We start from the raw sequence: 18,093 nt of genomic DNA on the forward strand, positions 1-18,093 counted from the left end.
TAACAAGACCCATGTAGGTCTCTGTCAGAATGTGTATAATGTCATTCATATTAGTTTCAAATTACATCAATAAGAAAATTGACTTCTTAATTCCTTATACACTACCATTCAAAAATTTGGGTCCAGTAGGAGTTTTTGTAGTTTGTTTAGGGAAAAGCTGCATTTGTTTGATGAAATATTTTTACAATTTCAAATAACTGTTTGAAAGGTTCAGCATTTATTTGAGACAGAAATCTTTACAGTTTATTTTGATCCATTTAATGCATCTTTTTTCCCGAAGAAAAGTATTCATTAAAAATAATAATAATAATAATAATAAAATTAAATAAGATGAATAATCTTACTGACCCCTACTTTTGAGCGGTAGTGTATGTTTTTGCAACAACAATAAATATTTCAACTTAAAATACAGATGACATACAAATACTGAGGCCATTAAATATTAATAATATTAATCTATGCAAGGTTAATAGCATGTATGAGTTATGTTCACAGAAAATTCACAGTGTCAAAAAAAGCAAAGACATGTTTGTATCTCTTGGGCGTTTTTGTTTTGATTACAGAAAGATAACACAGAATTTGTTGCAGTTGGATGAATTCCTAGAAATTATTCTTAAATCCCAGCAAGTTTCATTTGCCTCCTTATTGCTGGAACTGAATCCAGCTGGTTCATTTCACATTTGCTGTATTATGTTCACGTTTTGATTTGTAATTTAATTCTGAGCTTATATTTTCACCGTAAACAAGCATATACACAATAAACTTAATTTGGCATTCAAACACAAAGGCATACCTTCATTATCTTCCTACCCCACTAAATAAACAGAAGTGACGTCCAGCGCACAATATGATTCACTTAACAACTTAATAAAGATTGAGACATGTAGCGGCCTGGAAGTTCCTGTTTTACAAACTAGCCTGGCTTAAACTTCCATAACTGCATTCAATGTGCTAACAATAACAACCGGACACTGAATTTGAAGGATAGGCTGCCTCCTCAGCGGCATGCTGGGAGTTTCTTTGGCAAAGCTCATAGGAAGGAACACAGAAAACACAGATTGACCCTCGCCACTTCAATCTTCCTTTCTGTAACTTCCTTTCATGTCGGACAGTGACGATCCAGAGCATGTTCATAGTGTAGCATTTACATAAGGAAAACATGTCAAGCTCCTGATGAGGGTTAATTTGAAGCTGTTAGGTTCAGCTGCATCCTGTTGCTGTTGGTCTTCACTCCCACCACTTCTCACACAGCAAAACAACCCTCTGAAAGTCTGGGAACAGCTGCTGTAGGTCTATGGGAGACTTTAAATATATCAGGTCCATTGTCTGGTCTGAAGCTATATAAAAAAACAGCCTGATACTGCGCCGAGCACAGGAACTTTAGTTTCATATGAATGGTTACAATGTTTTCCACCTCAAAGTTTGACGCTGGATGATGTCCGCTTTTATAATGTGTTTTAAGCATGTAGGCTGACTGGAGTGAGTCCTTCACCTCTCATTCACTGTATTTACGAAGGCTTCTGTCGGTATTGAGGTTGGCGGGCTCATGGTTTTTGCACTGAATGCTAGTGCCGTTCATTGGGCCTGAGCTGGACACCTGGTTCTTGGTGTAACACCAACAGCACAAGCAGGACTGAAATAATGATAAAGAACAAAGAAAATCATTTGATTGTACCAACATAGGCTCACTGGAAAAACATACCTTGATTTTTGCTAAACTCCAAAAATTTACTTTTACATTCAATTCACAGCACTTTCTAGCTGAAATGAAAACTAAAGGCAATAAAGCACATTTTCACACATTCATTATGATTACATTGGCAGATTATCAATGAATAAAGACTTTTTTTGTGTGGTTCCTTTTATAATATTATTTTATGACCCCAAAACACTTTTACCATTGAGTATGATTTGTAAACCAATACATTTTGATGTTGTATTAAATAACCAGCTCTATATGTATGGCTTTTTTGACATAGTAAGCTTGCTCGATAGCTCACCTGGTACAGCATTGCATTTGCAATTCAGAACGCTGGGATATGAGTGCGGTAAAATACAAGTCACGACACCCGATAAAACAGCTTAAAGAATTATAGAAGTAAGCTAAAATGGCATGGTTGCTTTAGCAGATGTGTTTTTATCTAATGTTTGCTTTTGTTAACACTGTTAGGTTTAGGGTAGGTGGTATGTTATTTTCAAACACGATAAAGCATTAATCTTTTAGCGCCACTCACTGGACATTCAATTTTCAAACTGCTGTGATGCTTAGAACAGCCAACAGAATAAAACGTTGATAGATTTACATTCATCTGTTTCAGAGACTCACTTGAACATATGCTGTTTAGCGCCACTCATTGGGCATTTCCATTTGAAAGTTCCATGAAACATGCAAGGAGCAATTTACTGTAATATTATTTTACAGAAATGTTGCTACAGGGACATTTTTCTAATGAGGTTTAGATTTTAAGTTGTACACATTGTATTGTATTGGAGGTGAACGAGTTTAAATGAATCCGAATTTCTTATCTGCAGCACTAAGTTTGACCCATAGTAAATCAACTTTGAATATTTCTCTTGGACCCACACCATCTCTTGCACAAATCATCAATTTGCTTGTATTTAGGCCCATGAACTTTGAGTTGTTGTTGTTTTGCTTTGTCTCGCAAACACTATCTTTGGGATCATCCTCATTACTCAAAAGCAGCCCACTTAGGGTTTGACATCATTATCGGTAAACTGTGCTCAGTAAGGGCTGGGCATGGCTTATCTCTCTCTGAGAATGACTCACAGGACCCTAAACATCTGTCTCTGTAAATCAAGCGTAATTTGCTGATAGATTGTTCTGTTGTGGCCATTTTCAGATTTTGCGAAGACGTTCTGCATTTGCAATGGCAGGTAAATGAAGGAAGCAAGCAGTTTTAAACTCACCTTAAAGCAATTATTGAACTTCTTGCTCACAAAGTAGAGAATGATGGGGTTGATGCATGAGTTCACAGTGGCCAAGTTGATGCCAAAATAATCCATGATCAACAGGAAGCTGAAAGTTTGGACACTCATTTAGTTTTGTTGCGTATCCAGTTCTGCTCCTGAGTTTACATACCCTTTGCATAATCTACAAGATCTTTATTTAAATTTTTTTTGCTAAGAAAGACCATAAAAACCTAAAAACATTTATATATTTATATATACTTTTTTTTAAATGCTACAAATCTTACAGTCTCCAAGGGGTATGTAAACTTATGAGCACTTACTGTATAAACACTTTAGAGTACAAAATATAACTTTTACTTCAGAAAAAAATGACTTATGCACAAGCAGTACAAGCATGTAAGGTATAAAATAAATCAGTCCACTGTTAAGAGTCCAAATTGGCAAAGGCTCACTCACTTGAGTAGGTCGCAACGTCTTTCATCATTTGGAACATAAACCATTTTCTTCAACAGTCTACTGAGATGAAGAGGGAACCAGCAAAGAGCAAAGATCAGCACTAAACAGAAGACTGCTTTAGCCACTTCACGCCGCTGCAGAGCATAAACAAGCCATTAGAACAGCAGTATGTTCAGTGTTATATAATATACTCTCATATTGTAACTCCTCTATAGCTTTCAAAGGCTTTACTCACAATAGTGCATACAGGACAGGTTAAAAAGAATATTATGATATCATCTAAGCGTTCATAAAGACAATAACACACAGAACATATTCTAAATGCAAAAGCCTTTACTGTTCAGCAATTATTAGTATGTTTTTATCATACAGACTTGGATGTTTATGATCATTAGTAATAAGGACTTATTCTTACCTGTTTAAGGTGTTCGCTGAGGACAATCCGAAGGCTTCCATTTCTGCGGTTGAGCATTTCACATGTCATGAGGGTGTAGAAAACAGCTGTGCAGGCCAGCGGCACGCAGAAGTAAAAGCCAAATAACCACCAGTCTTTCCAATTTACATAGAACTGAGAGAAGATAAAACACATAAACGCTATCCATTATGTGTACAGTAAACAAACACAGTTAATATGTCATGAAATAAGATAATTTAAGGGCTGAGTTGTCATAACAATTTTTAAAATCCTTTTTATATGATAATACCAACTTAGTTTAAAATAGTTAATTTGCAGGAGTAAAAGTAACAAAAATGGCCTCAGAAGATCACAGCATTGATTTAATGGTGAGCTTAGACCTTTGATGGATGTTTAGAAGCCAGAAGAGCAATGAACCGGTAAGAAAAATAAAGAGATGATAACGATAAAGATATTCAATTCTACTGTTTGAAATTTTGCGGTCAGTAAGAATTTTAGCTGATGTACTGACCCCAAACTTCTGAATGGGGCATATGTTAGCTAAATAGTCCATAAAAAGTAGTGGAAACTCCTTTTAGGAGTCCCTAGCATAACTGTTATGCATAAAAAAAGGTGAACTCAACACAATGTTAATTTAATTTTTATAATTGAATTGTGCTGTGTTGAGTTTGTTTGAATTGTCTTTTGTTTCTGTGATTAATGGCAGGGTTCATATGAGATAATGAACTCTGTTTCTCATCTACACATATGGCTTTGCTTGAGAGAGATACATCAGCTTGTAATTGCACTCATGGTCTGCTATCAATTTACTTCTTTGGACTGAAACAAATGGAAAGAAATCTCCAGATATCGCCTGCACGGGGCAACTGAAGGTAACTCAAAGGGTTTACTCTTATCCTCTGTATTGTCTGTTATTTACTTAAAATGTTCTTCCCAGGTTCAAAGTTTGTAAAAGATCACAGAAATAGTGCACGGCATCCTGCTCGGGGTCAACCGGACAGGATGCACTGTTTATTACAAAGTGCTTGAGTGTTTATGCGAATGAGGGGAAAAGACGTCTGCATGACATCCATCCGGTTAAAGCGTACCATCATGAAGTCAGTTTCAGGCTTGAGCATGCAAGTGCGGTAGGTTTGGTTCTTGTAGGTAAAGGTGACCATGTTGAAGACCACTGCCTCTGGCACAGCCAAGATGATGGACATGACCCAGATGGAAAAGATCTCAATGGCAGTAAAGAGGGGAATGCCGACCCCCTGCACTCTGCTCCAGGATGCTACAGCCCTGTACCTGAGCCACAAAAGGTACAACAAATTAGCAAAACTCTCAGACGATTGCTCATCTGTTTCAACATTTCAAAAAAGAGAAATATCATTGAAGCTCTGCTTCATGTGCACTAAACATTTCTGTGAATGACCCCAGAGAAGAATGTAGAGTCTTCAACACCATCTTTGTTTTATGTCAACACCTGCAAAGCTCGACTGATCAGATTCCTGATGGGAAAGCTTTTGTAAAAATATCACTGCTGTACAGCTGTGTTTTTGTTACAACATTCAGCTACTGGTTTATAGCTACCATATGCTTAAAGGTTGATCTAAGATTAATGAAAGGACTGCTTTGCATTTTAATATTCATATTACTAAAATGCTCACAGATATACTTCAGCTGTTTGTTTGGTAAAGTCACTGGTTTGCCTGGCTGCTTGTTTCCCTTTGCTCAAAGTTATGTTTGCTTGTTTGTTTCATTAATATCTTTTCTCTTGTGGGTTTTTCTGTAAAACGGTGCATCAAGATTTTATACATAACTATATATATTTTTTATGAACCATTTGAATATTCCTGTTTAACAACAATGTGGCATTTATATTTCACTAAGTGGAGATGTTATCCACTTTGCCAACACTCAGACGGATGAGAAAGACATGATATGTAAGTTCACGCAACATGGGGAACACGATTCGGACGAGATGTGCTGAACATTTCCTCGGCATGATTCACAAACTAATTGAAAGCGGCTGTGCTGTTGTAAAATTAAGGCCAGACGTTTGATTCAAGTGATTCATTCTTTAAAAATTGCGACAGGCTGCTAGAAATTTGTGGCTCAGATTTGCATTTATAGTGCTGACAATGAAAAGTATTTTACTCAGAAAAAAAAGAATATTATTGTCTGAAAGAATATAAGAACATAATATTGTCTGTTTCTGCTTTTCTTTTTGTATATCAGAAGGAGTTCACATTATGTTGAGGTAATTTGTCAAAAGGTAATTTAATTTAATTGGAGAGGGCTCAGAAAATTGTAATAAATAAACAATGGTGAATAAATATAATAGAAAGAATTTAAGTTACTTGACAAATGACCTCTTTGCATTTTGTGTTAATAAAATTTGTAATAAACATGTATGTGATTGCAGATAGATTCCATATTACTTAGTATTTAGTTATCACTGATACAAATATTGTGAAAAAGTATTCCTTTTTTTCTATTATAATGACTTATACAATAAAATACAAAATAACTTGATAAGTAGAGAAGTGAAAGATTAAAACGTGTCCCAGCTTCTGACCTATAGGTCTATCCCTGAGCTCAACAGTGAAATCTGAACCCCAACCTCACTGTGACCCAAAGTTTAAAGGTCAAATTAGAGAAGGTTTTGTGGGCAAAAGGGTTTACAAGCTTTATTTTATTTTAGAAAACATATGAGTATTTGGAGAAAAAATTAGCTTTTGAATAGCAAAACACTAAAAGTGGTCAGTATTTCAACATTTTGTTTGATTTTGTTTTCAATCCGTTCACAGAGCTCCCCCAACATTTTCAATGTCTCACTAATCAAACCCACCTGATTCAGACCTGAAACGGGTCTGTCAAGAACTGCTTTTGTTTCTTTCTTTTTTTTTTAGATTATGGATATAATTATATGTTAGCAATTATATATGTACACTTTGACATCAAAATAGTGAAGCTGTGATTTACCTGTCCACGCTCAAAGCACACAGATTGAGTACTGTAATCCCAACAGACGCTTTCTGGAGGAAAGGCACCAGTTTACACAGGAAGAGTCCAAAAGAGCTGTCATCAAATGGCCATTTTGTGAGAAGTAGCTGCAAGAAAAATAGAATCATTCATGACTATGATTCCTCAGCCATATGACCCACAAGCTAATCGTTCACTCTAGTAGAATAAATTAAATGTGGAGGAATTGAGCAACATGTTCTTACTTATGTTAAGTGCATATCTCTGGGTGTTTATTTATATGAAAGAAAGAAATGGAGATGTTTAACCAAAATTGAAGCAGTCTGGAATTTGCTTAAATAAAGAACAGATTTTTTTGTTTTGTTTTGTTTTGACTCTCTGTTCCCATTTTTGACCTTAAGGGCACACATCTTGTCTTGATGAAATGGCTTCAGAGCCGTTTCAATGGTTGCCCAGGCACTTTCTTGGTCGTTGTATACTTTTGCTTGTCTTCACCTTGCAAGACTCCAGTAGAGATGAAAACAAAAACCTCCTGTCTCCTCTTTTGTAGTGTACACCTTTTTTGTAATGACATTTGCCTCATCATAAGTGTTTTTTGGGGGGGGTTGAACTTCTGCAATGTCTCATCATTTAAGTGGCCTTGACAAGGTTCTCTGAGAGGACCTTGCCTTTTGTTAAGCAGGAAAAGTATGTGGATTATGCTCAGGTTTAGAAAGGAAACTCCTCACGGGTGTATCCTGGCCCTGTTTGTATGCGGAGTGTTGAGTTTAATCAGTGGCACAGCTGGAGAAGTGTGTTTGTATGTGTATTTGATGTATAGTAGAAGTCAGTGGTCTGGAATGCACACAAAACAAGTATATGCGCCACAAAACAAGACATGCTAAACATCACACTTCCATTTTAAAACATTTATGTTTTTTTTTTTTCATGTGAGCTTTCACTTGATATTTTCCATCCTAATAGAGCAGCACACGAGATCTCTGATCACGAAACTCTTAAGAGTATGTTCATCTGACATCTCCACCCAATATCCCAAAAGTCTCTCAAAATGAATTTTGTAAAACATAATAACAGACTTTATGAATGCTGAAAATTGGAAGACAAACATTCAGTGCTAAACTCATTTCAGAGAGCGTTTTGACTTTATAAATTGTGAAGACGGACTACAGATAGGAAACGTGGCATGAGTCAGTGATGAGAGGGGGGGGGGGACTTTTTCAAGAAACTTTTTCAACCTTTTTCAAGAAAAGTTTCAGTATGACTCCAAAAATGTCATGTGGTGTATCCATCAAGTAAAAAGTATCTTCAACAACAAAACATAAATAAATAAAATTGCATTTTAAAAATGTACACAAATAAATATTATTTATATAATATTAATATTAATAATATTTTGTACACCTTGAATACATGTGTGTTTTTCCTTTTAAATATCAATTTTTTTTTATTTTGAATTATTCATTCATAAATGTCAGTGAATTTTGGGGGGTCACACTACATGACATTTTACAACATGAACTGCATTGCCATAAAAAGTAAAATTATCTTGAATGTTTGGATAATTATACCTTGTCACACAGTCATGAGGATAAGCAGGAGTCCTCTATGGAATAATTTCCTGTTTTATGTTTTTTTTTTAAGTCTGCTTGTTTGGACCACATGTTTTTTTTATTTTTATATTGGGCCACATGATTTTTATTAAGCAGAGAAGCATAAAATATTCTTTCTTCTATCCCATAAGAAATAATAAGATGATGACGCCAAAATACTTTTTAATCATTTCATTTTTTTTTTATATGTCTTGTTTCTTCATAATGATATCAGGACGGTTGTATGACCTTGACATTTTTTGAGCATATTTTTCATACAGAAATTCAAAATATGCTCTTTACTGAAGAAGTGTATTTAAGTCATTGTATGTCTGAGTTGCATATTTCATCTGTTTTTGAATAAATTAAGAGAACATTACATCATTGATCCATTTGCTAACACAGGCCTCTGTTCATTGTCAAGTACTATGTTCACTGATGAGCTGAAAATTAGACAAGGAACTTTGGCTTGTGATGAAGCACTATAGTCAGAACAGGGCTGTTCGTTTGGATGACCGCCCTTCAATCCCCTGTTTATTCTATCAGGCCATATCCCTGCTGCACTCATCACAAAAACCTCAGTAACCGTAATAGGATGGCCCTAGAGATAAACTCTGGATGACCGTATATAATCGTACGCCCCTGCCCTGTGCATCTAAGCCCCCTCCCAACTTCCTCTGCCAGCTCATTCTCCCTTCCTGTGCTCAAGCTGTCTCTTTTGTATTGTACTCTGTAGGCTGGTCTGTTTTATGAAAAGTACCCTTTGAGAGCAACATGATGTCATGCTTCCTATCAATTGAAAACAATGAAGAAACAGATCTGTGCCTACCTTGTAGACATTGATAGGGATGTCTATGGTGATGTAGATGAGGTCTCCAAGAGCCAGGCTGGCGATGAGGGCGTTGGGTCCGTTCCTCATACACTTGTTTTGGTAAATAATCCTCAGCAAGGTGGCGTTACCCACCATGCCCACCACAAACACGGCACAGGAAATAATTGTGTTAATATACTTAAAATAGAGCTTGATGGAAGTGGGATCCTTGCAGGATGGAGGCCCCTTCACTCTGGTTTTGTTATCCAGCAGGGCTTTTCTGGTGGAGGGCTGGAGACCTTTATGCACATTGATTTTGGAGGTAGTAAAGTTTTGAAGGACTTCCTCTGTTCCATTAATGTGACATATTCCAACAGTGGCCAGGACGGCCATTAGCAAAAGCAATTGTAGTGTCGTAATGCCCATTGCAGAACACAGTTCACTCTTTGATTTCCAGATGAGGCGATAAGAGTCTGATTACAGCTATTTAGCACAGCTGTGGGATAACAAACAACAGGACGGACATCAAAACCACATGTCGTTAAGCAAATTGGAGTTCAGTTTGTCGCAGCTCGAGCACACAAAATAAAGAGACATACGACGCAGGCCTCAGAATAAAACAAAATCAAAGAGAATTACTTAAAAGTATAACACTAGATCTGCAAAACTTCAAGACAACTTCAAAAGGGATTTAGTAGAGGAGCACAGATGGAAAGTGCCAGTGCGAGTTACTGTCACGCTAGAGGGACGAGACATTGCCTTTCCTGTCATTCCCGGCAAGTACCCATCAATGCTGGCATGGTGCTAGTGGCACAGCATCAAGCTTTTGTTTTTTTTATTTGTAATTTTTAAAATGTGCCCGTTGCACGGCTTTCATCAGTTTGTTTCCTCAACACACATTCCCGCTTTGGTTTGCATTTGGCATTCATAAGGGCAGTTTCCCCAAACTTAATAAAGATGTCACAATATGCATTTCACAATATGTAGTTTTCTAGTATTATTAAATTCAAAGACAACTGCTTAATAACAATTACATGGTTTTATATCCTTCAGATATAATTTTGGTAATAATAACGTTTGCTAACATCGGTTAACTTAATAAAATGGCATGAACTAACAATGAAAAATAATTAATTAATTTCAACATTTACTGCATTACTAAAATCAAAAGTTGTATCTGCTAGTATTTGTTTAATGGATCTAAGCTAACATGAACTACCAAATGAACTGTTATGATGTTAACAAAGATGAATAAATACTGTAACAAATGTACTAGTTAACTAACATTAACTAATAGGACATTATTGTATAGTGTTACCAAATTTTCCAATAACTGTAAGCTTCATATTTTGACATTTGACTGAGAATAGCATTAAAATGTCTATTATTTTATTTAAAAAAATTATTTGAATGCATTTCAAATAAATGCAATAAATCCATAACAAACATAGCCTATTTGTACACGAGAATCACAAGTGAGAAAAGTTAATCAACTCTCATCTTGTTTGGAATCATTTGAAACCCCCTTTCATTATCTTGACAGCAAAGGAACACTTCTGAGCCAAGATGTGTTTCCTGTTCAAAGTCCCTGCCACCACCTGGTACACAAGGAACTATTTAGTAGACAGCCCTTCAAGTAGCATCTCAGTTTAGCATCAGCTAGGCACTAAAGGGATCCTTAACGGCAAGTAAACTGCTACACTAATGAATTATAAATGCCTCCTGGTTTTTCACCTACCGCTCCTTAAATGTCTGCCTTCCCCAGGATCCCGTCAGTCAGTCAGTCAGTGAGTTAGTGAGACGAATATTCGGCTAGAGCCCCCCAGACATCTGTGTGGTATCATATGAGTAATTAACCAACTATCAAAGTGTAGTACGATCCCATTTGGACGCCACGACACACCAAAGCTGCTGTGAAGGGGCTGCGCATTCTGTCTCTAGCTTTTCCTGTGGAGAGTTGCTGTATGTGTGTGTGTACGTGTGTGTACGTGAGTGTTTAAGAGAGAGCACTTTGACGGGGTGGGATTGCAATTCTCCACCTCCCCCCTCGGCCGGGAGGGGGCCCCCAAAGGAAACACCGGCGCTTGGTGAGGCACAGCCTGCCTGACTGTCTACAGTCAATCGAAGCATCAGGAGGAATTACAAATCCTCTCCTGAGGTTTGCCTTCTTTCTCTCCCTCGATCTTTGTCATTTTCTTTCTCTCGCCCTGACAGAACTTCTGTCACCTTGTCATAACCTTCTCCCAAATGATCAGCAGCGATATTTGCATCTGACAAACTCACCAGTCCTTTCCTTTAGATGCGATACTGGCAGCTATACAGGAGGGGATGTGGAAGACGGCGGTTGGATCGAGAGCCAAATATCCCTTGAACTTTCTATACCCGAAAAATCACAGTGTGGGTGGTCAGACTCAGGGGAAAATGTGACTGCTTATGTGAACATAAAAGCCCACATAAGCCTTTGGTTCAAGTCTGCTTTACCAGCCTTACATAAATTGAATCTATTTTGGATTCTTTTTTATTATGTGCCCTGGGATCGTGACTTCAAGAAGGTCGATTGGAACAACAAGCTCATATAAAGTTCCTGGCTGACTACATCACTGTCCATTATGCAACCTATAGGTCTATGCCTAGTAAAATGGGCCATTATCAATAAGGGGTCTAAGTGCACGAAGGCTGCTATCAGTACTGCAAATAAGCACCTAAATAAGCTGATGCAGCAAAGGTGAAAAGGTGATGTTTTATATAGCAGTGCCAGTGCCTCCTCATTGCAGCTGCTTTATCAAGCTGTGTTAAGATGTGGAGGTTTATCGTCATTTTCCATTGTATGCAAGGTTTGATTGGCCATCTCTGACAACATCTAGGCTGTCCCACTCAAAGAGATTTATTTACTAAGCACTAATTGGATTGTTGCCTTCATATCTAATGAAATATTTTAATTAAATCAAACATGTGTTAATATAATCATATGATATATTATGTGCGTTATTACCTGTCAAATCAGATTTTGGCAGAAAGCAATGCTTTAATGTATAGTTCATTACATTTCATTTATTAAAAGTTTTTTTTTATAAAGTCAAGATTTAGAGTTTTTCCATGCATACACACACACACACACACACACACACACACACACACACTACTGTTCAAACGTTTTGGGGTCTGTATAACATTTTTTATTTTTTTTTAAAGAAGTCTCTTATGTTCACCAATACTAAATTTATTTGATCAAAAATATTCTGTAAAAACAGTAATATTGTAATATATTCTTGCAATTTCAAATAACTGCTTTCTATTTTCAGCCATTACTCCAGTCTTCAGTGTCACATAATCCTTCAGAAATCATTATTTTATGCTGATTTGATGTTCACACAAAACATTTCTTATTATTATCACAATTCCAGTACTATTTCGATAAAATTATATTTTGTGTAAACTGTAAACTGAAAATAAGTTTTTTTTTTTCAGGATCATATCATATCATATATAATTTTCATATAATTTTTTAAGATGATAATCTTTGATTTCCTAGAGTTGAATATTTTCCTTCTTTATTTGATATCTGGCCTTTTTTTTAATTATAGAGTGTTTAAGTTTGTCACACTTTATTATACCATCAGAAATGGTTTATATTAATAAACAACATTATTCTCACAGGGAACATAGCAGCAGTAGTCAATCCTAATAAACAAACGTACAAAGACTAAAAAAAGACAGTTTAAAATGTTCACAAAACAACATATATTATTCCTTTATAGTTCTCCTTTGTCCATCTAGCTCATATTCTCATCACGTTTCCATGTGGCCAGATGCTATGGGCAGTATAATTCCCCCTTTCATTCCATTTGTACGTGCATCTTTTAATTGGAGTGTTCATTTGCAGCAAATCAGCCTGCTTAGTATTAATTGTGACTTAATTGGGTAATACTAATATTTATTGCCATTCAATTTTAAAATGATTGTGTTTTCTTTAATTGTAGGCATGAATTTATAATAGCTCTTGAATAAGTCATGGTCAACAGTGGCATATATTTTATTAATCGTAACGTGATTTGCTGACAGGATCCTTTTTCACAGAGTCCCTCAAGTGTGCCGGTAGTTTCAATGGTGTCACAACTTTTGGGGGAAAGGGAGAGCGAGAACGAGAGAATATGCGTGTGAGAGAGAGTTGAGTTTGGAGTCTTTGTTAATCAAGACATTAATATATAAAATGATGAAACCTTTACCTGGTCCCAGTTGTTTTGGGCTTTCATGTTGTTGTGCTGTTGTTGTTTGGGCTCTTCATCTGGTATTAATAGCATTCTGTCTGAACTCAAAGATGGCAGGCTGCCTAGTAATTCATATGCTTGTTCTCTGATGGCATCTGTGAAAATGTGCTCCGTGCATATTGGTACATACCCTGTGGGAGGGAGCAGGAGCTCAAACCTCTGACTGAGTGGGATGTACGCGGTTTCGTAACTGGGACACTTGCACCAAAAACAAAAGAGAGAGAGAGAGAGAAGAAAGATTGGGAAAGAAGGCCAGATTGATTGTCTGTGTGGTGACTGTGATTGACATGCTGACACAGGGTGGGTAATGATGGGCTGCAGAACCAGTTCAGAATAGTTCGTGTTGTACTGAGGATTAGATTATTGTAAGGAGTCATATAGTATATAAAATATTTCACACAAAAAAGTTAGTGAATGTCTGAGCTTCTGGTAAAGTAATGTGGATTTATACTTGTAAAAAGTACCATAAAATATCACAAAAGTAGTCATATGAGTTGTGTGCTATATTCCAAGTCTTCATTTTGTGTTATAAACAGTACATTTTTGAGCCTTGTTTGCTAACTATCATCACCTCTGTCATACCATTTGCAGGTCAAATAATTTCATACAAGTATGAAATGATATGTTTCTCACAGAAATCTATCATGTGACTTCATAAGAGATGGACTATACATTCTGAATCAACCTAAACACATTAGGTTATACAAATAAAATAAAATAAAAAGGTTAGATCAGGTAGAAATAGCTTTTTACAAATGCAGATTGCTACCTTTTATTTTGTAGCGCAAAAGTCATTTAGACTAAGTGCTGTTTTTGCTCATTTTGGAGTTTGGAATAAAATAAAATATGTATTTAAAAAAATACAAAAATGGTATTAATCACGACCCACTTTTGTGGGCTTTTTCCACACACTACTTTGCTTAACATCTCTTATGTTTCATAAGAGATGTTTCAAAGAATGAAAGACTCTAGCAGAGAGAAAGATTAATAGTGCCTTTTGAAATTTTGATATGTTTCTCACAGAAATCTATCATGTGACTTCATAAGAGATGGACTATACATTCTGAATCAACCTAAACACATTAGGTTATACAAATAAAATAAAATAAAAAGGTTAGATCAGGTAGAAATAGCTTTTTACAAATGCAGATTGCTACCTTTTATTTTGTAGCGCAAAAGTCATTTAGACTAAGTGCTGTTTTTGCTCATTTTGGAGTTTGGAATAAAATAAAATATGTATTTAAAAAAATACAAAAATGGTATTAATCACGACCCACTTTTGTGGGCTTTTTCCACACACTACTTTGCTTAACATCTCTTATGTTTCATAAGAGATGTTTCAAAGAATGAAAGAAATAAAATCAAAACAGAGCTGGAACAACATGAGAGTTTAATCTGTGTTCAACTGTGAACGGCAGAGAATTATTCAGGCTTCAGAAGAAAAGTTTCACCATCATCACTTTGTCCACTCAACTATTTTTTGTAGAAATGGCATGATTTATGAGGGATCTGGAAAAGTGTTCACATTAGTCGTTTGGCCATGACACCAGAAGGTCTAAGGTCATGTGAAGTGTCCCTGTTATCTGTTCTGTATTACAATTGAGACACAACAGCGCAGACAGACAGTTATGCTCTAGATTATGTTACTGCATTTAAAAAAAGCACTTTTTAAACAGGAACCATTTTAATGGGCTAAAGCTAAAGCCAAATAATTTTAGATGATGATTTATGTCTTATTGTAAATCTTGTTGTATACTTTTATGCATTTTAGTCTTTGAAAATGGCTGTGGTTTCATATAATAACTTAATATATGGTTACAACAACTTCAACAGCATAAAAACAAAAAGTTCTTATTTATTTACATGTGTTTATAGGTCAGCTGGACACTGCTATAGTCAGGGGGGTGTTAGGACAATTCCAAGGGCCTGACTAGGGAGAGGGGGCCCGAACACGATTTCTACTGGGAGGGGGACCCCCCCCCACCCCCACCCCCTAGAAGATGATTTATATATGCAGTTCACAGGGCCCAGAAACCATAGCGGTACCCCTGGATGTAGTCAACATCGTCGAGTGAGTCACATTTGAGGAACTTTGTTGTTAGCATTGTGTGTCCAAACTAAATTAACATAAAACAAATATTATAATCTGTCACATTAGCATTTTATCTGTAGCTTTTGAATTGTGTTAATGGCCAAACTCCTTATGGGCAACATAGAAAATGACGAGGTAACTGATAGCACAAGTCTAAAAAAAGTCAGCAGGGCTCGAAACACATTCCTGAAGCACCCCTTGCCTAATCTGCCTTTGTCAGACATGCTCATTGCGAGAAGCGATAAGGTCTGAGCACACTCTATATCTGGGGCATGCTTGCTGCATAAGCTCTTGAATAAACACTCGGGGGACATCTTGGACTTAATAACCGCTCATCCTCCAGAAAACTCTTTCTAAACTTCTATTTAGCAGAGGCATCAGTCATGTTTGCCAAAAATCCGAAAGTTTGGAAAACACAAGCTTTTGTTTGAAATGAAAATTCAAGAGTCTAGAGAAAAGAAATGAATTATTCCTTTTAGGAGGAGTCAGAAAGGTGGAGCATGAACTAGCAAAGCAAGGAAACGCTTCACTCTATCTGTGCCAGCAGAGGCTTTATTTATTTTGCAGATAAATAAATGAAGGACTAGTTCATTTAATTTTGTCCAGTTGTTCTCGTTGAAGCAAAAACACATAAAAAAGCAAGCAAACAAACAAAAATACAATCAGAAAGAAAAGTGTATGGTTTAAAGTGACATCCACAAAAATATACTTTAATATTAATATATGCTATAAGTCTTTCCAATATGCCCAGAGGGACTCAAAATGAATTGGATTGTAATAGCAAAATGTAAAATACATATAGTGTTTTATGCATAATACAGTACAATATAACCACACATTAATAATGTTTAAATAAACAAATTAAATGTATAAATGAAAGTTTAAAGGTTCTATTCAAGGACTGGATACTTGGGAAAACAATTATACACAAATTATTAAAAGTGTTAGTGACATTTTTTTAATGTCATTAAAAGTTACATTAAAAAATGCATCACCATTTCCACAAAAATATAAAGCAGCACAACTATTTTCAACATTGATAATAATGAGAAATGTTACAGGAATAAATTACATTAAAAAAATATTCAAATATAAAACATTTATTTGAAATTGAAAGAATACTTCACAATATTACTGTTTTACTGTAATTTTAATTTAAGAAATGCAGCCTTGGTGATCATACTATACGTGTGTGTGTGTGTGTGTGTGTGTGTGTGTATATGTATGTGTAGAATCAGAATCAGAATAGCAAAAATCTGTATGTTTGTATGTAGTTCTAAAAGAAAGTGGTTGTAATGCAAATATATGACTAACATTAGTATATGGATAAATTGTACAGACTAATGGCGGTGGATAGGAAGGCTTTTCCATCTCTCAGTGATACACCAGGGCATGATAAAAAAAAAGTTTAAAGATTAAAAGTTTGGACAGAACCCTTCTCTCAGTCACCACCTTCAGTGAGTTCCCAGGACAGACCCTGCCTTCCTTAGCAGTTCTCTGTCCTATATTATATAATAACACATAAATGTCACTTGCTACCATAGACTGAATAGAATTGTTGTTCTGCATATGTTGAATGACCCACTAAGCCCTTTCTTGTACATGTTGACTGGACGTTAATAGACCAGTAAACCCTACTGTTCAGGTGCATTCCCAAGAACTTTGAGGACTCCACCGTGTGAACATCCTCCCAACGGATGGAAACAGGGGTGAAAGGTTTCCTCTTCCTATTAAAGTCTAAAACCATCTCTTTTGTCTGTTTTCCACATTGAGTTCTAGCGTGTTCTGCTCACACAAGTCTACAAAGACACCAGTGACTTTGTACTACCTCCTCTCACACATCCAACAATCAAAGTGTCATCTGAGTATTTCTCTAGGTGACATGACCCAGTGCTGTATTTAATGTCTGTTGTATGACGTGTAAACCGGAGCCAGGATGTTTCCTTAGGGAGCTCCTGTAACACTGACCACCTGATCCTACACACAGTCCTTCACTTGAACATGCAATCTACCAGCATTGTCCTTAGTATGTTGCTCACCCATGCTGGCTATATACTGTTCAGTGTATAAGAGCGCAGATGTGATAATCACAGTGTTTCCAGCCTTATTCAGACGAGTATATACTACCTTTCAAAAGTTTGGGCCTTGAAAGAAATTAACAGATTAACAAAATGTAAGGAAAAGACTGAGAGATGAGCTGCTGAGTTTGGTTCATAGGCTGTTTGTGTGGCGCGGCGCTCTACGAAAGTCCACGGAAAGGAAACCAAGATGACAAAAATAAAAGTAAACACATTGCAGTTTCTAATGATCTGTATGACCAAAAATGACGGAGTATTTTTTTTGTTGTTTGTTGACCGCTGTTCGATCGCGCCGGCGCCTCACGCACACACATAGGCCTACAGTATTGCAAACGTTGCAGCCTGTTCATTATCAGAATAAAATAGTCAACCAAACGTATAGATACAATGGTTAATTGAAATAGTGCATACTGCGTACAATCCGTGCCGTCCAGCCTGAGCTCGGGCCAAACACACATTTGCTCATGTGACGAGGATGTTTTTTAA

The 18,093-nt window shown here is 36.3% G+C and overlaps 1 protein-coding gene across 1 annotated transcript; it reads right to left on the reverse strand.

Annotated features, from left to right (window-relative positions):
• Positions 1-370: 370 nt before the first annotated feature.
• LOC107598731 (endothelin-1 receptor-like) lies at positions 371-11,163 on the reverse strand. The gene is made up of 8 exons (XM_016290148.1): positions 10,908-11,163; positions 9,188-9,665; positions 6,770-6,897; positions 4,891-5,089; positions 3,803-3,955; positions 3,388-3,521; positions 2,929-3,037; positions 371-1,633 (listed from the first exon to the last, which is right to left on the reverse strand). The coding sequence occupies exons 2-8, from the start codon at positions 9,593-9,595 to the stop codon at positions 1,496-1,498; spliced, it is 1,269 nt and encodes a 422-aa protein (XP_016145634.1). The 5' UTR covers positions 9,596-9,665; positions 10,908-11,163; the 3' UTR covers positions 371-1,495.
• Between the last annotated feature and the right edge of the window lie 6,930 nt (positions 11,164-18,093).

This window comes from Sinocyclocheilus grahami, unplaced genomic scaffold (assembly GCF_001515645.1).
Source record: "Sinocyclocheilus grahami isolate Dianchi unplaced genomic scaffold, SAMN03320097.WGS_v1.1 scaffold255.1, whole genome shotgun sequence".
In the NCBI taxonomy this organism is placed as follows: Eukaryota; Metazoa; Chordata; class Actinopteri; order Cypriniformes; family Cyprinidae; genus Sinocyclocheilus; species Sinocyclocheilus grahami.

Bases quoted from the DNA above. Each gene is read 5' to 3' on its own strand.
- LOC107598731 (XM_016290148.1), bottom strand. From the start codon at position 9,595: ATGGGCATTACGACACTACAATTGCTTTTGCTAATGGCCGTCCTGGCC. The intron at 6,898-9,187 runs GTAGGCACAGAT...TTTTTCTTGCAG, and splicing joins TCCCTATCAATGTCTACAAG to CTACTTCTCACAAAATGGCC. The intron at 1,634-2,928 runs GTGAGTTTAAAA...TCATTATTTCAG, and splicing joins AGTTCAATAATTGCTTTAAG to TCCTGCTTGTGCTGTTGGTG.